Below are 14,350 nucleotides of genomic sequence, written 5' to 3'. Positions count from 1 at the left end.
CTAGAAGTGTTCACTCCTCAAACAAGGTAATGCCAGCGGCAATTAAATCCACTGCGTCCTGTCCTGATTCACAGAGGAACGACTGTTCAGTCTGCGCATTGTGGCTGTTGAAGGAGAAGGTTGCCATGGATTGATTTTCAGGCCCGGCTCTTTCCTCTTTGTGTCCTTGCTGAAAGCCTAATTCCTTGGCCGTTCCTTGGAGCTAGAAGAATAAGAATGTCTTTGTTTGCACTTTATCCACCTTCAGCCAAAGCAGAGTCAAAACAAAGCTCTCCTACCTTTTAGCGTTGGATTAAGAGATTTAGGTTAGGAATGGTGTTGAACGTGGGCACATTATGTCATGTGGCCTTCAAGGATTTCAGCGGTGTCATGAATGCTCCTAAACGGATAAGATAAGTGGTCCCACAATTGACATTTTATTAGGGGTATTAAAGGAAGCCTCTTAAATGCTCACTAAGTTTACATTTGTTTGATTTAAAAATATAGTAAAACATCAATATTGTAAAATATTATTGTTAAGATTTTTTTTTTTACATTTTAATATATTTAAATAATAGTTTTAGTTAGTTTATTGGTTATTTTAAAAGTTATTAGTTTAATATAATTTATTAGTTTAGTAGTCTTTCAGAAATCATTGTAATGTACTGATTTCTATCTCAAGAAACACTTATTTAACATTCTAAATTTATTGAATCATTGGATATTATTATTAAATAAAATAGTTTTCCATCATTATAAACATCTTTTAATGTTATGTTTGATAAATTAATGATTCATGACTGAGCAATTACTTTTTTTAAAAACTTTTGTGTATGCTGTGTAACATGACATTTACAATTAATGAAAAGCAGGAGAATACCGTATTTATGATAGAAACTGTTGCACCATATGGTTGATTCGAACTATTAAAGTTGTCATATTGTTATATGGAAACTGAGACTAAGAATGTTGTGTATTTATTTTGTAAAGCATATTCTGTGTTCACAGTTATATGATGACAGTCTCTCCTGTAGGCTGGTTTGTTGGCTCTTGTTTATGCAGAGGCCAGGTTTCCCGTAGCGACAAGCCCACAGTTATTTTTCCACAGCTTTAAGCTGAGACTGTCAACGGTTTCACACAGTGCTTTAATCTCCTAAAGGATGAAAGACCCCTTGCGGAGGCCACTGCCCTCTCCCTTCTATCGCTCGCCCAGACCCAGTACTCCACAAGCCTTCCTGGACACATACGCCCCTTTCTAACTGCGTCTTTGGCCATGCCGGGTCTTGCCATGTCCACGCGTACTGTAGGCCTCCTCTAATGGTCAGCGGCCAGGACCATGCAGATCTCAATGGGGTAGAGGTGCTGAGCAGATTGTTTCATCCCTGGATCAATCTGCTTCTCGAGTTTCCATGTCCTGGAGATGAGCTATGAATAAACATTCCTCAGCATGGGTTATGAAATCTCTTCGCACAAACTTCTCTCAACGTGGGCTTTTGTTAATAACTGTGAGTGTGAAATATTTAATAGTCTGCCATTCACTGACCACAATGTCTTTTTCTCTTTCTGTTTGTCTTTTCAGGTGTCTATCCCCAACACCAGTTGTGCCTGCATGAGAGCCGTTCTGGAGTTTCTCTACTGTGGTGTATTGACGCCATCTCCTGAGCTGGAGCCAATGGACCTTATAATTCTAGCCAACCGCCTCTGTCTTCCCCGCTTAGTAGCTCTAACAGGTAGGTCTGGTAATGGCTGTAGTTTTACCCTAAGGCACACCGTGCACATATGAAATAACACCGTTTGGTTAATTCTTGGGTTAATGGGCCTGCTGAGGAAATCATTTTAAAAAAATGCAGAAAACCAACAGAAAAATGCTGGTTAATATTTGATGTGATACCATTTCAGATTTTTAAGGGCTACGAGTAATTGACACATCTAAGCAACAATTGGAAAGAAAGTAATAGAAGGAAAGAAAGAGAGAGAAAGAAAGAAAGAAAGAAAGAAAGAAAGAAAGAAAGAAAGAAAGAAAGAAAGAAAGAAAGAAAGAAAGAAAGAAAGAAAGAAAGATTAACATTATTGCAACTAGACAACTGTGTGCTGTAGATGATAAAGTTAGAGTTGGTTACTGATATGTACTGATGATAAAGTTACAGTATGTACTGTACTTGGACCGAAGCAGAAGATTTCGGCAGATTTTGAGCTGTCTATTGAGGTATTCTGTATTTAGCAAAGAATTTACAAAGCTATGTTTTAAATTAGTAACCAGTAACACCATGTCCAAACAATATGAGACACAATAAGGTTCCAGCAACAAGCAATTTGTCTGTCCACACCAGACATGACAGAAACATTTAAATAGCAAAGCCAATCAGAATCACAAAATAGTGCACTGCACTCCCAACCAAATGGTAAAGTTTATAATCTAATTAATACATGTCAAACCCCTTTATGTTATTGAAAGTAATTGATAATTGCTAATTTGCTATTTGTTGGTTCGTAAGTGACAGGGACAATGTTCATTTTCAAACTACATGTTTGCTATTTTTTTCTTTGTTTTTTTCGTCAAGATTTTAGGTGAACAATCTCCTGCTGTTTTCAGTATGGAAATAAATAAAATGATCATTTAAAATGGTATTCAAATTCACAGTGGTAACATTAAACACTGAATAAAGTGCCTGCGATGATCTGTGGTTCAGTTGTGACGTCGCAGAAACAGAAACTGTTTCTACAATATCAGTTCAGGCGTGATTTACCTGTTCTGTTTTAAAAGTATTCTGTTGGCAACAGTCATCCACACACAATGCTCAACTCAAGCTTAGTTTACCCCGGAAATAAAAGTCTTTGTTTAATCACCACAATCAATTTTATTTAATCTTTTTTTCAACCCTCTATTAAAAATCCTGAAACTTAAAACTTAAAAAGTGGCATTATCCATATGATTTAAAATGATTTAGCTTGGAACCTGTTTAATCCAAGGCTTCTGAAGAGATGTGATCGCTTTAGTTGCTAAACAAATTTCATTTTGGCTTTTACTTGCATTACTACAAACTTGTGGGGGATTTATTATATAGATTTGAAGTCAGAATTATTAGCCCCCCTGTTTATTCTTTCCCCCATTTTCTGTTTAACTGAGAGAAGATTTTTTTCAACACATTTTCAAACATAATAGTTTTAATATCTCATTTATAATAACTGATTTATTTTATCTTTGCCACGATGACAACAAATAATATTTGACTAGATATTTTTCAAGACACTTCTATACAGCGTAAAGTGACATTAAAGGCTTAACTAGGTTAATTAGGTTAGCGAAAAAATAGACTGTCGTAGACTATCGAGAAAAATATTGCTTAAAGAGGCTAATAATTTTGACCTTAAAATCTTTTATTAAAAAATTAACAATGCTTTTATTCCAGCTGAAATAAAACAAATAAAACTTTCTCCAGAAGAAAAAAATATTATGAGACACACTGTGAAAATTTCCTTGCTCTGTTAAACATCATTTGGGAAATATTTAAAAAAGAAAAATAAATTCAAACGAGGGCGAATAATTCTGACTTCAACTGTATCTTAATTCATGTTGATAAACAAATGTTTTACTGCTTTATAACAAATTAAAGGTAAGAAAAATGTGGGAAAATAAATGTTGCAGTTAACGAAGCATTGAAAAATACAGTTGTGAAGGTGAGACATTTTTCAATGTTGACTGTTTTGGAGTTGTTTGCACATTGTTAACCATTAAGCCTATGGCTGATATATTAACACTTGTTGTGTGGCGTTTTGTCATGGTCTACAGAGCAACACGCCGTTGAGGATCTGTTGCAGTTGTCCGTTAAAGGGTTGGACATTGATGGACATGTGCTGGCCTATCTGGAGATGGCTCAGGTAACATTTATAAAGATGAAGCAAACAAAGAACACTAATAGAATGCAAAGCACACTAGCAACGAGTAATCAAGTGGCAATAGAAGCAGTGGAGCACATTAGAGAATTACCATTCATTTGTAGCCTACTTTATTCTAGTTCAAAGGATGAACACACTTTGCTTTTCAAATGAGCCTCATTGAGAGAAATCATGCTGTGCTGACTCCGCTTTCTGTCTGCTGTAGTTCCACAATGCCAAACAGCTCTCTGCCTGGTGCCTGCATCACATCTGCACCAACTACAACAGTGTCTGTCGCAAATTCCCTAAAGATATGAAGACTATGTCTCCTGGTAAGGGACAATAAATGTTTTTTTGATTGATTGTTTGATTGATTGATTTGATTTGGTTTGTGTCATGTCTAATATAGAGTTCAGCAAGATAATATTGAATTAATCAGAAATGATAGTAAAATAATTTCAAATAGATTCTGTTCTTTTGAAGTATCATGGAAAAATGCACAATGGTTACCACAAAGGCCCCGTTTAAACTGTCAGCGCTTGATGCCCAATTCCAATTTGTTTCCTATATCTGATTTTTTTGCCTGTCCGTTTACACGTTCTTTTAATTGTGACCCATATCCGATTCATGAGTTTACATCTGTCAAACATTTTACAACGTCGCGCATGCGTAAAGGCTGATTTTAGCATCTGCACCACACTAGCCACGATGGAAGAAATTGTCTTGCCTTTAGCTCTGCGAAATATGCGAAGTTCGCCCAACGTTGAAATGACTTTGAGTCGGAGAAGGAGGGAAAGGGCCGTCATTGCAGCTTGCGCCTATAGTTTATATATGGTGTCCTCCACCATTCAGAGGAATTTGTGGGTACGAGAGAGATCTCAGGTCTGGTGGGAGCAAATTGTGGTGACTGACCACTTTCCTCCTCCAGGTTTCCTCTGTTGTTGTTGTTTACCACACACGCTTTTCCTTCCATGTCATTAAACCGCAGAGAAGTTCCACAATGTCGCAAGTTTAATGACGTACAAAATGAAATGCCTCAATAAATGCGATCTGCCTGTTTACATGATAGTCGCATTGTCACATATCCAGTTTATAATTGATTTATTACTACATGTATGAAGGAGGCCTGAAATCGATCTCTGAATATGTGAATGCATGCGTTTTTTTTGTTTACGCGGTCATAGAACAGATATGATCTCTGTCACATATGAGCATTTGGAATTGGGTCACTTTTAATTGCAGTGTAAACTGGGCCAATGTTAACAATAAGAAATGTTTCCTAAGCATTAAATGGGCATATTAAAATGATTTCTGAAAGATGACGTAATAAAGTAATGATGCTGAAATTGAATTTTTATTCATCATATAACTAAATGACATCTTAGTATATATTAGAATAAACTGTTAGTTTGAACTGTAATAAAATTTAACAAAATTAATGTTTTACTGTATTTGATCAAATGCATGTAGCCATGCTGAGCATAAAATCCAAATTAATAAACAGCAATTTGCTAGTGGGATGAGAAAAGTAAACACAATTCTAGTAATTTAATCCATTTCTGTAACCATAAACCTCTCTAAATTGTATATTAATAAATGCAATACATAATCTAGCATAATATCTTCTCAAGTAAGCACATATTAAGAATGATTAAAATTACACTAGAATTATTGAAAATACTTTAGAATTATTAGATATTTCTCAATTCATATTTCAAATTTGTAAAATCTTATGAAATCAAGACAATTTTAATAAGAGTTGTTCAATCCCTTTCAATTACAATGTTTACTTGTTTGGAAATTTGCCATACTAATTGTTAATGATTTACAAGCAAACATTTGCCCTATCTGACATAATGCCAGACTTCAGATCAGTGACAACATATCCTGCTTCTTTTCATCTCTCAATAAGAGACAGATCTGGACTGCAGGAAGTCCACTGAAGCGCATTCACTCTGTGTCTACCAAACCATACTGTTCTAGCACATTCAGATTGATACTTGATATCATAAACTTACCATGAAAGACGTCATCTTGATGGCAGTGTCAGTCTCTGTGCTATTCTGATATTTGCCTCAATGTCAATGGTACTGGTGCACTTACTGTATGCCAGTCGCTGTGCCAATTGCTCTGCTGCTCTTCATACCTTGACCGACATTTGGTTTGCTGTCTGAATTGTCCCTTTGGACATCGAGTTCTCAATCTGAACTCATCTGATCCCAGAACAACATTTGCACAGGGTGTCTGCTGTGTGTTAAAAAGTATTAAAAGATAATAAATCAATAATGAGAAAATTAAGGCCCTTAAAAGTTATTAAAAAGTCTTTATTGCGTTTTTACGAGGTCTTAAATTTTGTGAAAGCATTGTCCAAAGTGTCTGACTCCAAAAAAGCATAAATACATTTACTTTCCTCTAATATTAACGACGGCATACTTTATCCACACGTTTGGTTCGGGCCGGGGCACATCTGGCCAAGCACCTCCATCCGGGTGATGTCACATATTTTGAGACAAACGTGGGAAGGTGATGTGACGCTCTTCACATGTAGTGAAACCATAGAGCGAAACAGATGGCAAATGGGAAAATGTAAGTTTCCTGGTTGGAGAAAGACGAGTTTAAACAGTGGCTGAAGCCTGTTGCTAGAAACAACCGCGTAATTTATTCTTTCAAGCTTTGTTTCTTTCGAGCTTATCTGAGTTCTGTTGCATAGTTGTGCTCCATTCATTTATTTAACTACAACTGTTTATTAACAACTGTTTATCAAGTTAAAGGTTTGATACTGATTAGAACTTGAAGTGGCGATGAGGTCTTAAAATATTGGTATTGAAAATACCTTTAGGATTCCTGCATATACCCTGTTGCATTGACTTGGTTATATGAGATGAGCTCTGGCCCAGAGAACCAGCAGCATCCGATTGAACCAGATATAAAACTGATGTGTAGATTTCTCATTGCGTAACAAAGATTCTCCATGCATTTCTTGATGCAGCAGCAGACTGTGTTTAGTGGCAGTGGTTTTCTGAATTGATGCTAAGCAGACTTTATTTAAGGCATGATTCGGCTTTACTTACAAAGACTGTGATGCTCATTTTATACCCACACATGAAGCACTCCTGTATTACCAGCTCACCTGCTTACTGTGGACTGTTTCAAAAGTGTTTAATATGGATTTTCTATAACCTTTTCCTTTTATTTTGCATCTGCCCCAAGTTTCTTTGTATTGTGTTACAGGCATTACAATAAAATTGGGTTTATATTTGCAAAACGCATTTTCAGTATGTCACTGAAGTCACTGGAAACATATATATATATTTTTTTTTTGTCAACTAAGTAAAGGTTAAAAGAGTTATATCGTATATCCTTAATGTTTAGCATACTTTTTAAAATAAATACCAAGCTGGAAAAAATTATTTACCCTTCACTTCTGTTATTTGATATTTCAGAAAACCAGAAACACTTTGAGAAGTATCGCTGGCCTCCTGTGTGGTTCCTGAAGGAGGAAGACCGCTACCTCCGTTCCCAAAAAGAGCGAGAACGTGAGGAAGAGATCTTGCGCAAGCAGCACACCAAACGAGGCTGGTGCTTCTGGAGACACCCATCCTCCTCAGCACCCCACATCTCCTGAAGGCCTGCTTCCATCCATCCGTACAAACCCCTCAAACTCCTAACACTTATCTCAGTCCAGAGGCATGTAGCCAAGCCTGGGGAGCCCTGTTTCCGTTTCAGTGCATTCGTCCCAAATGCTGGGGCATCTTTACCTGTGTCAATTCACGAGAGAATGCTCTGAGAAAGTCTTGAATCTTTCTCACTTTTAATGGTTGGTGTTCTGCTGCGCGAATGCAACAGGTCTCGCCGCAACACCACACAGGGAATGCCAGCATTGCAGTGACCTGCTTTCGCCTCTTAAGACTGTTATTATTATACAAGACCACACACTCACACCAGCACCATGTCTGAGCGCTGGCGCACAGGCACACATTGCTGCACGGTGCTGCTGTGTTGAGCTTTTTTGTCTCTCTGAGACCTCCTAATTCTGGGAAAACCGTCATGTTCATTGTCTATAAGCTGAAACATAGATTAGCTTTGAATACAGCTAGCAACTAAAATGGCGGCAGGGATATATAACTTTTTTTTTGTCAAAATCAAGGGATGGTAATTTCCCCTGCCTACATTCTCACTAATATAAATCTCCATTTTGGATCTTCCATTGCCCCACATTGGCTCTGAAAACCAATAGTTTTGCCTACTGAAGAACTTTTTTACTTCATTTGTCCTGTTACTAACTTTTCTTCTTGTGGTAGAACAGAAAGAGCATGTAGTCAGGTCTGTCACTCACTAAAAACTCTAGGACAGAACCAAAGACAGACAACTCATTCAAACACAAACGCCTTACCAAAATCTGTTGAAACAAAAACTTGACAGCAAGTAAACAATGAAATTAGGGCTATTTGTACCACTGCCAGGACAGTATTAACAGTCACAACTGTTAAATGACGTTCTGTTCGATTGAGTTTTTTGATTTGACCACTAAAGCAAGCTCCTCGACTTGCTTGCCTTTCACCTCCACCACTGGGGGGCGCCCATGCCTTCTGAGTATATCCTGCTTTAGAAATGATTAGCTTCCTATTTGTTTGTCAATCCCGATTCAGATCTTCGCATCCATGTGAAATGCACTTGTTTTTGTAGCACTATTGCAATCTTGGCTATCAGTGAACCAAAAAGTAGGTTGTGATGTTCCTTATTCCTTTGCCCCACTCCCCTCTGTTATTCCTGCTCCTCTACCTCTGCAGTTAGCCAAACTGAGGGAGAAGCTAGCGATTCACTTTCTGTAGTGTTTGATAAGACTCACTTTACACTTCACACATGCGGATAAAATCGGTGCTCAGGATCCTTAATCTCATTGCGTCCAGCCACTCACGCATTATCTCCTTAAGGGGCGGCCACACTAAACTTTGAGCATGCAATATTTCTTTGGATGCTGCACTATCCATGATATGTCCGTCTTCCGTCCGTCTTCTTTTTTAAATGGAGACTTCCAATATTTAAAGTCTACTTGAAATCAAAATTTACAATGTTTATTTTGCTAGCACACTTTGCTATTCTGTAGGTGAACAATTAATCTATGCGAGTTAATCCACTGATTTAAAAAAATAGTTTTGGTAATCTTCAGGTTACTGTCCGTTTGCTTCTGCATTTGGAGTGGCGTTCTCTGTGCAAGCCTGTAGCCAGGGGGTGGGGGTGGGGGGGGTTCAGGTGGTTTAGAAGATCCACCCCTTACTAGTTATGTTTCCATCCGAAAAAATGATTTAACTTTATGCGCAAAACTGGATTATCGCATAAAAGATGTCTGAATAAAGCAGCGTTTCCATCCAAAAAGTCAAAGTGGCCAAAATCGTCACTTCCTGATTAACTGGCGACAAATATCAACAGTAAAAACTGAATTTTCTGCAGTAGGAGAAGCTGCGTGAATCTTTTCTTCATTTAATAAATGGCTTGTGCCTCAGAGTGGTGTGGTGGCGTTTGAAGTCGGAGCACAGACGCTCTTGATTCTAGAGGTCATTAATAATATAATAACACTAATACTGAAATGGTTACGGCATTTTAGAATGACCAAATCAACATTTCAGATGCTTTACAGTGTGCTCAGCCTGCTGGTTTATCTATTCGCACATATTTTTATCACCACAAGATATAACAAAATCACATGACCTTTTGATGCACGTACTGGAATTTGTTCAGTAAAATTGTTTCCATCGCAGTTTTTGCACATCTTTTCTTGTTTGATAAAATGTTTATCCTACTCAGTTATGCGCATATGTTTTTTAATGCGGATTTTCAAAATTTATGTGAATTTTGGCATTTCCAGCAACTCTATCCAAAATGCGCATAAAAATAGGTGGATTGAAACGTAGCCACTGACAAAGGTCCAGAATTTGTCCCATACATAGCTCATTTGTCCTATTTTGACTGCTATGGCTTTAAGACAAAGCAGAATCCTCTGTCGGCTGTCGCTTCAGTGTAACTTCTGCGAATTAGTTTTGGCCAATGCAAACTATTATTTTTCATAAGTCCAACATCCAGCTGTGCAAGAAAATATACAATCTGACATAAGAGAAGTCTTATTTCACTAATGTATTGTTTTTAAATAGAGAAAGCATTTAACCAGAAACTTTTATTCTTAATCTTGGACCTTTTTTTTTTTAAACAAAAATGACCTATAAAAAAGAAGTGAAGCATCAAAAGAGGTCCATCTTAAATTAATTGGAATACTATTTTGGCTAAAATAGTCAAAAAGTGTAGTTATGATGACCATCCAACAAGAAAAATTAGAATAGTACTTGAAATGTCACTAAAATGCAGCATTTAAATTTCATAATTCCATTGAAAAAGAGGCGTAAAATCGCAAAAAGGTCCACTTTTTGAGAAAAAAGTACCCTTTCATCAGGTTGGCTGCAGGTCTGCTGTGGATGTTAGTTTGACACTTTACCGGCATTATTTATAACCACACTCCTCTTACCGTTATTTTGCTACAAGCGAATGATGCACAAAAAGAAAGTCCCGCTCCCTACTCAATATTCAGTTTCAATTGAAAATAGATCAACATACTGAAATAAAAGTCTCAGCAACTGACGGTTCAAGCAAACTTTAAGAAATAATAATAATCCAATATAGGAAATATCAGATGTACTTCACTTTTCTACAACGCTGCAGGTGTTCTTACAATATTGTATAAAAACCTAAACGCATGAGCTTATGCCTCTCCAGCATTTCCATGCATATGAATGGAAGTAAATGGACAGAAAAGTGCAGTGTGGTCGCCCCTTTACACAGGTTTACCTGTTTTGACAATCCAACAAAATATCCTGAAATAAGCTGTAAATTATCTTACTTTTGTGATCGACAGGCTTTCAGTTTCAAGTTTTAAACTTTGTAGAAACAGGTTTTGCGGTTAAACTGACAGTGATGTTCCTCTAGATTTGTTTCTTTTTTTCAGAAGTGCATGTGCTGTGAAGCGTCGATAGCATCCGTTTGCTAAAGTCAGTCTCGACTGCCTTCCATCTAAAAAAAACAAACATAAAAAACATGAGTGCCTATGACCATGTTACACTTTCCCTTCAACATTCAAGTATTTCTCGGTGAAGCATGTTTGTTTTGCCTGTTTCGTGCCTTTTAACAAAAGTGTTATTAATAGCTGTTTTGGAGGTGAATGAGAAATCAGAGGCATGTTAAGTTTTCCTTGTCACCCTGTTTCTATTTCGAGCTTTCTGGTTTTGCTTCCTCAAGGCTGCACCCTGCTTTTCACACCAGACGAGCAGAAATCATCAACAGCTACAAAAATAGACATGCAGAGCCCATGTGTTGAGACAGGCCGATCTGCGCACACACACACACACACACACACACGTTAAAATAAAGAAAATGGCAAGGAAGAGGGTAAACAGTGTAGGCTTTTATAGGTTCATCTCATTAGAGTGCTTTAGTAACATCACTTGTGCAGTATTTTTAGGGGCGGACAATTACAGTAAATGAATGTTTATAGATGCCACACTATGCCTAAAGGCTCAATAATTAGTAAAATAATGAATGTATGACCTTACTGTGCATACGCAGACTGGCTCTGTGACAAATTATGTACTTAATACCAGCTCTCCTGTCTGCCGCGTAAGGTAAAGATCACACTATATGAACGATTCGAGACACTACAAACACCAGCAAGCTTGCTGAGATGGAAAACATTGTTGCCGTTGTGATTTTTGGGCTTGTTCGCACTTTCCGTTCTATGACTTTTTGCTTTTGCACTTTTGTTTTTAAAATTTTTCTGCCTTTTGATGTGCATGGCATTGACTGTTTTTAAATGATGGCTTTTTGAGACATTTTGTAGCATGGAATGGTTTCTTCCATTAATCTGGTGCTTCTCATGGCCCCTCATGTTTTCTGCATAAAATGTGTATACTTACGTACTTACTATTAGATTTTTTTCATTTGCTCAAGTTCTTTAAACCTTGTGCTTTAATCAAGATGCCTTCAACTTTGACTTTAATGGTTTTTCTGTCGCAGAAATGAGGCGGTTTTGTTGATCTTATATAAACAGTATTAGAAAGATCCATTTGGTCTAAAAGTAATTGAGCACCCCTAATTTAGATACTGACATTTAATAAATAATGGCAGAAGAATAAAGTTTGGGTGAACGGTCTCTTTAAAGTGAGAGACTGTCTTAGGCAATCTGAGGTGGCTAATCACACAAAAGATCCCTGCTAACAGTAAAAACCATAGATGTATATGCATAGATGCCTCATAAGCAGTTGTCTATATTGTTGTGAACACTCAGAAGCAAGAGAATATTTACGTCTGCAACATATTTCAGCAGATGATTTTGCTAAACTAATATAATACAAGCCAAACGTGTTATCTAACAGAGCATTAGTTTGAATGCTTGTACTGTTGGCATAATAACTTGTGGCATCTATGTATATACAGCTATGATGTAACTGCTTTCTAAATATGCACTTTAGCTTAAAATTTGCTAAACAATGTAAAAATTTTCTTTCAATTGAACAATACAGTCTTGAGCAACAGAAGTATTTATCGGTGCACGTTTACAGGTAAGATGGGTGCATGGGAATGGTCTAAGCATTAACTTCTTTGTATTTATTAAAAAGACAGTAGCTTTCATTACTTAAGAATTATCATGCACTTTTGTCTTGTAAGTGAAAAAAACAATCCAAGCCCTCATTACAAAATCAACCGTCATGTAGTTTAGACTAAATGTTTATCATGTTCATTATTGTTAATGACAGTCTATTTAATAAGCATAGAAACCACTCATATGTACTAGAAACGTGAGAGCACTTGATAATTGTGGTTTAGTTTGTGTTACCGTGCCTTTTAAAAAAAGAGTCATCTTTCATCAGAGAGGTCACTGCCTTTAGTTTTTAGTTGAGGTAATTGTAGTACTCTTTCTCTCTCACATACATTAGCTGACATCCAGCAGACCACTGTATTGCTCCTTCTGCATGTCTGTGGCCAGCATGTAGCAATAGCATCTGTACTTTGTGTTGTGTGTTTTCATCCCTCTCTGATTGTGAGCCGTGCTTGTACTGGTTTGAATGAGAGTGAATGTAAACACGAGCAGATTAACTGAGTCTCTTGCGCCCTCTAGAGTCAGCTGAACTTCACGGTTTAATTTATTTAGCATTATTATTATTATTATTATTATTACTACTACTACTTCTATTATTGTTATTATTATTTGAAAGGATACGAGTTGGTGTTGGGTGGGAAGGATTATGTTACACAACGTGCATTTTGAAAATTTGACTTTGGTGTATTTTTGTAAAATACTAATACAGAGAGCAGTTATTGTGGTGATTTGCCTTTTTTTTTTCTCAACTAAATACTCTCTCAACGTTTGTATTAAACTGGAAAGGTTAACCACCTCTTACTGCTTTTTAAACTGTACAATCTGACCTCAGGTCATAGGCAGAGACCACTTCAAGACCTTGTTAGTTTCTGTTTCTAACAGAGACTCTCCAACCAGCTTCCTTTCTGTGCTTTGAAGTCCACCTTCATCTCCATGAAAGATAAGCGCCGTGTTACTGCATCCGGCAGTAGTGGAGCACTTGTGTTTCCCTCTGTCCACTCGTGGTGAGGTGAACTGTCCAAGTGGTCCTTGTCACGGTTTTGTCTTCTTGAGGTAAGGAAAGCGTCTCTGACTCTTTCCTTCACCTCTCTTCCTTTTTCAAATCTGTGACTATTTAAAGCTGATTTGCACTTTGTGGTTTTCTTTTTAACTTGGTTTGATTAATTTTTATTCTCGTCTTTAACCGAAATGTTTCTGATTCTTGTTCTGTAATTCTTGTTTTTGTTCTAAACCATAAAAAAGCACACACAGAGACACACACACACACCACTATTAAGGGCTTTAAAAATACAAAATCAGAATGTTTTTGCTGCTGTTGCAAAAAAAAAAAAAATACTAAAGTTAAACCGGAAAAAAAAAAAAAAAAACATTTTATTGAATCGTTTGTAATATTTTTGAACAACTGTGATTTGTACAAAATGGAGCAAAAAAGGGTTGAAAAAAGTTATCTGTTTCAGTATTTTAATGTTTGCTTGGCTTTTAATAAAACTAAACCGAACTCTTTGAATGTTGTGTCTCTGATCGATTTCATTTAAATGAACCATTGACTTAACTACTCTAACTAAACTAAAACCTCAATCAAAACAAAATGTTTCAATGACCACACGTATCACATATTTTCAGTAATTTTCATTTTATTTTCTTAAGCATGTGGAATTGTTAGACAAATCCAACTTTCTTTAGTTGAAAAAATATTTATTCTACACAACATGTTTGCATGACAAAAGATTAAGCAATTTTTCTGTTTCTCTTAATTGATTTAACTGTTGAATATAGAATGTTGAGCTACATTATTTAATGCAAGTATAAGTAACTAATTAAATTATTTAAAAATAAAAAGTAATCATTTACGTT

General features: G+C 36.6%; 1 protein-coding gene across 2 annotated transcripts in view; it reads left to right on the top strand.

Annotated features, from left to right (window-relative positions):
* Window positions 1-14,003, top strand: part of rhobtb4 (Rho related BTB domain containing 4) — a 77,184-nt gene extending 63,181 nt beyond the window's left edge. For both annotated transcript variants that reach the window (XM_056458198.1, XM_056458197.1), the window contains exons 8-11: window positions 1,559-1,709; window positions 3,770-3,858; window positions 4,082-4,187; window positions 7,299-14,003. In XM_056458198.1, the coding sequence (XP_056314173.1) occupies window positions 1,559-1,709; window positions 3,770-3,858; window positions 4,082-4,187; window positions 7,299-7,480 (528 nt within the window). In that variant the 3' untranslated portion in view covers window positions 7,481-14,003. The remainder of the gene's footprint in view (window positions 1-1,558; window positions 1,710-3,769; window positions 3,859-4,081; window positions 4,188-7,298) is intronic.
* Window positions 14,004-14,350: the final 347 nt, after the last annotated feature.

This window comes from Danio aesculapii, chromosome 5 (genome assembly GCF_903798145.1).
Source record: "Danio aesculapii chromosome 5, fDanAes4.1, whole genome shotgun sequence".
NCBI lineage: Eukaryota > Metazoa > Chordata > Actinopteri > Cypriniformes > Danionidae > Danio > Danio aesculapii.
Note: the sequence above shows the minus strand (reverse complement) of the source record. Positions and strands in the feature narration are given on the sequence as shown.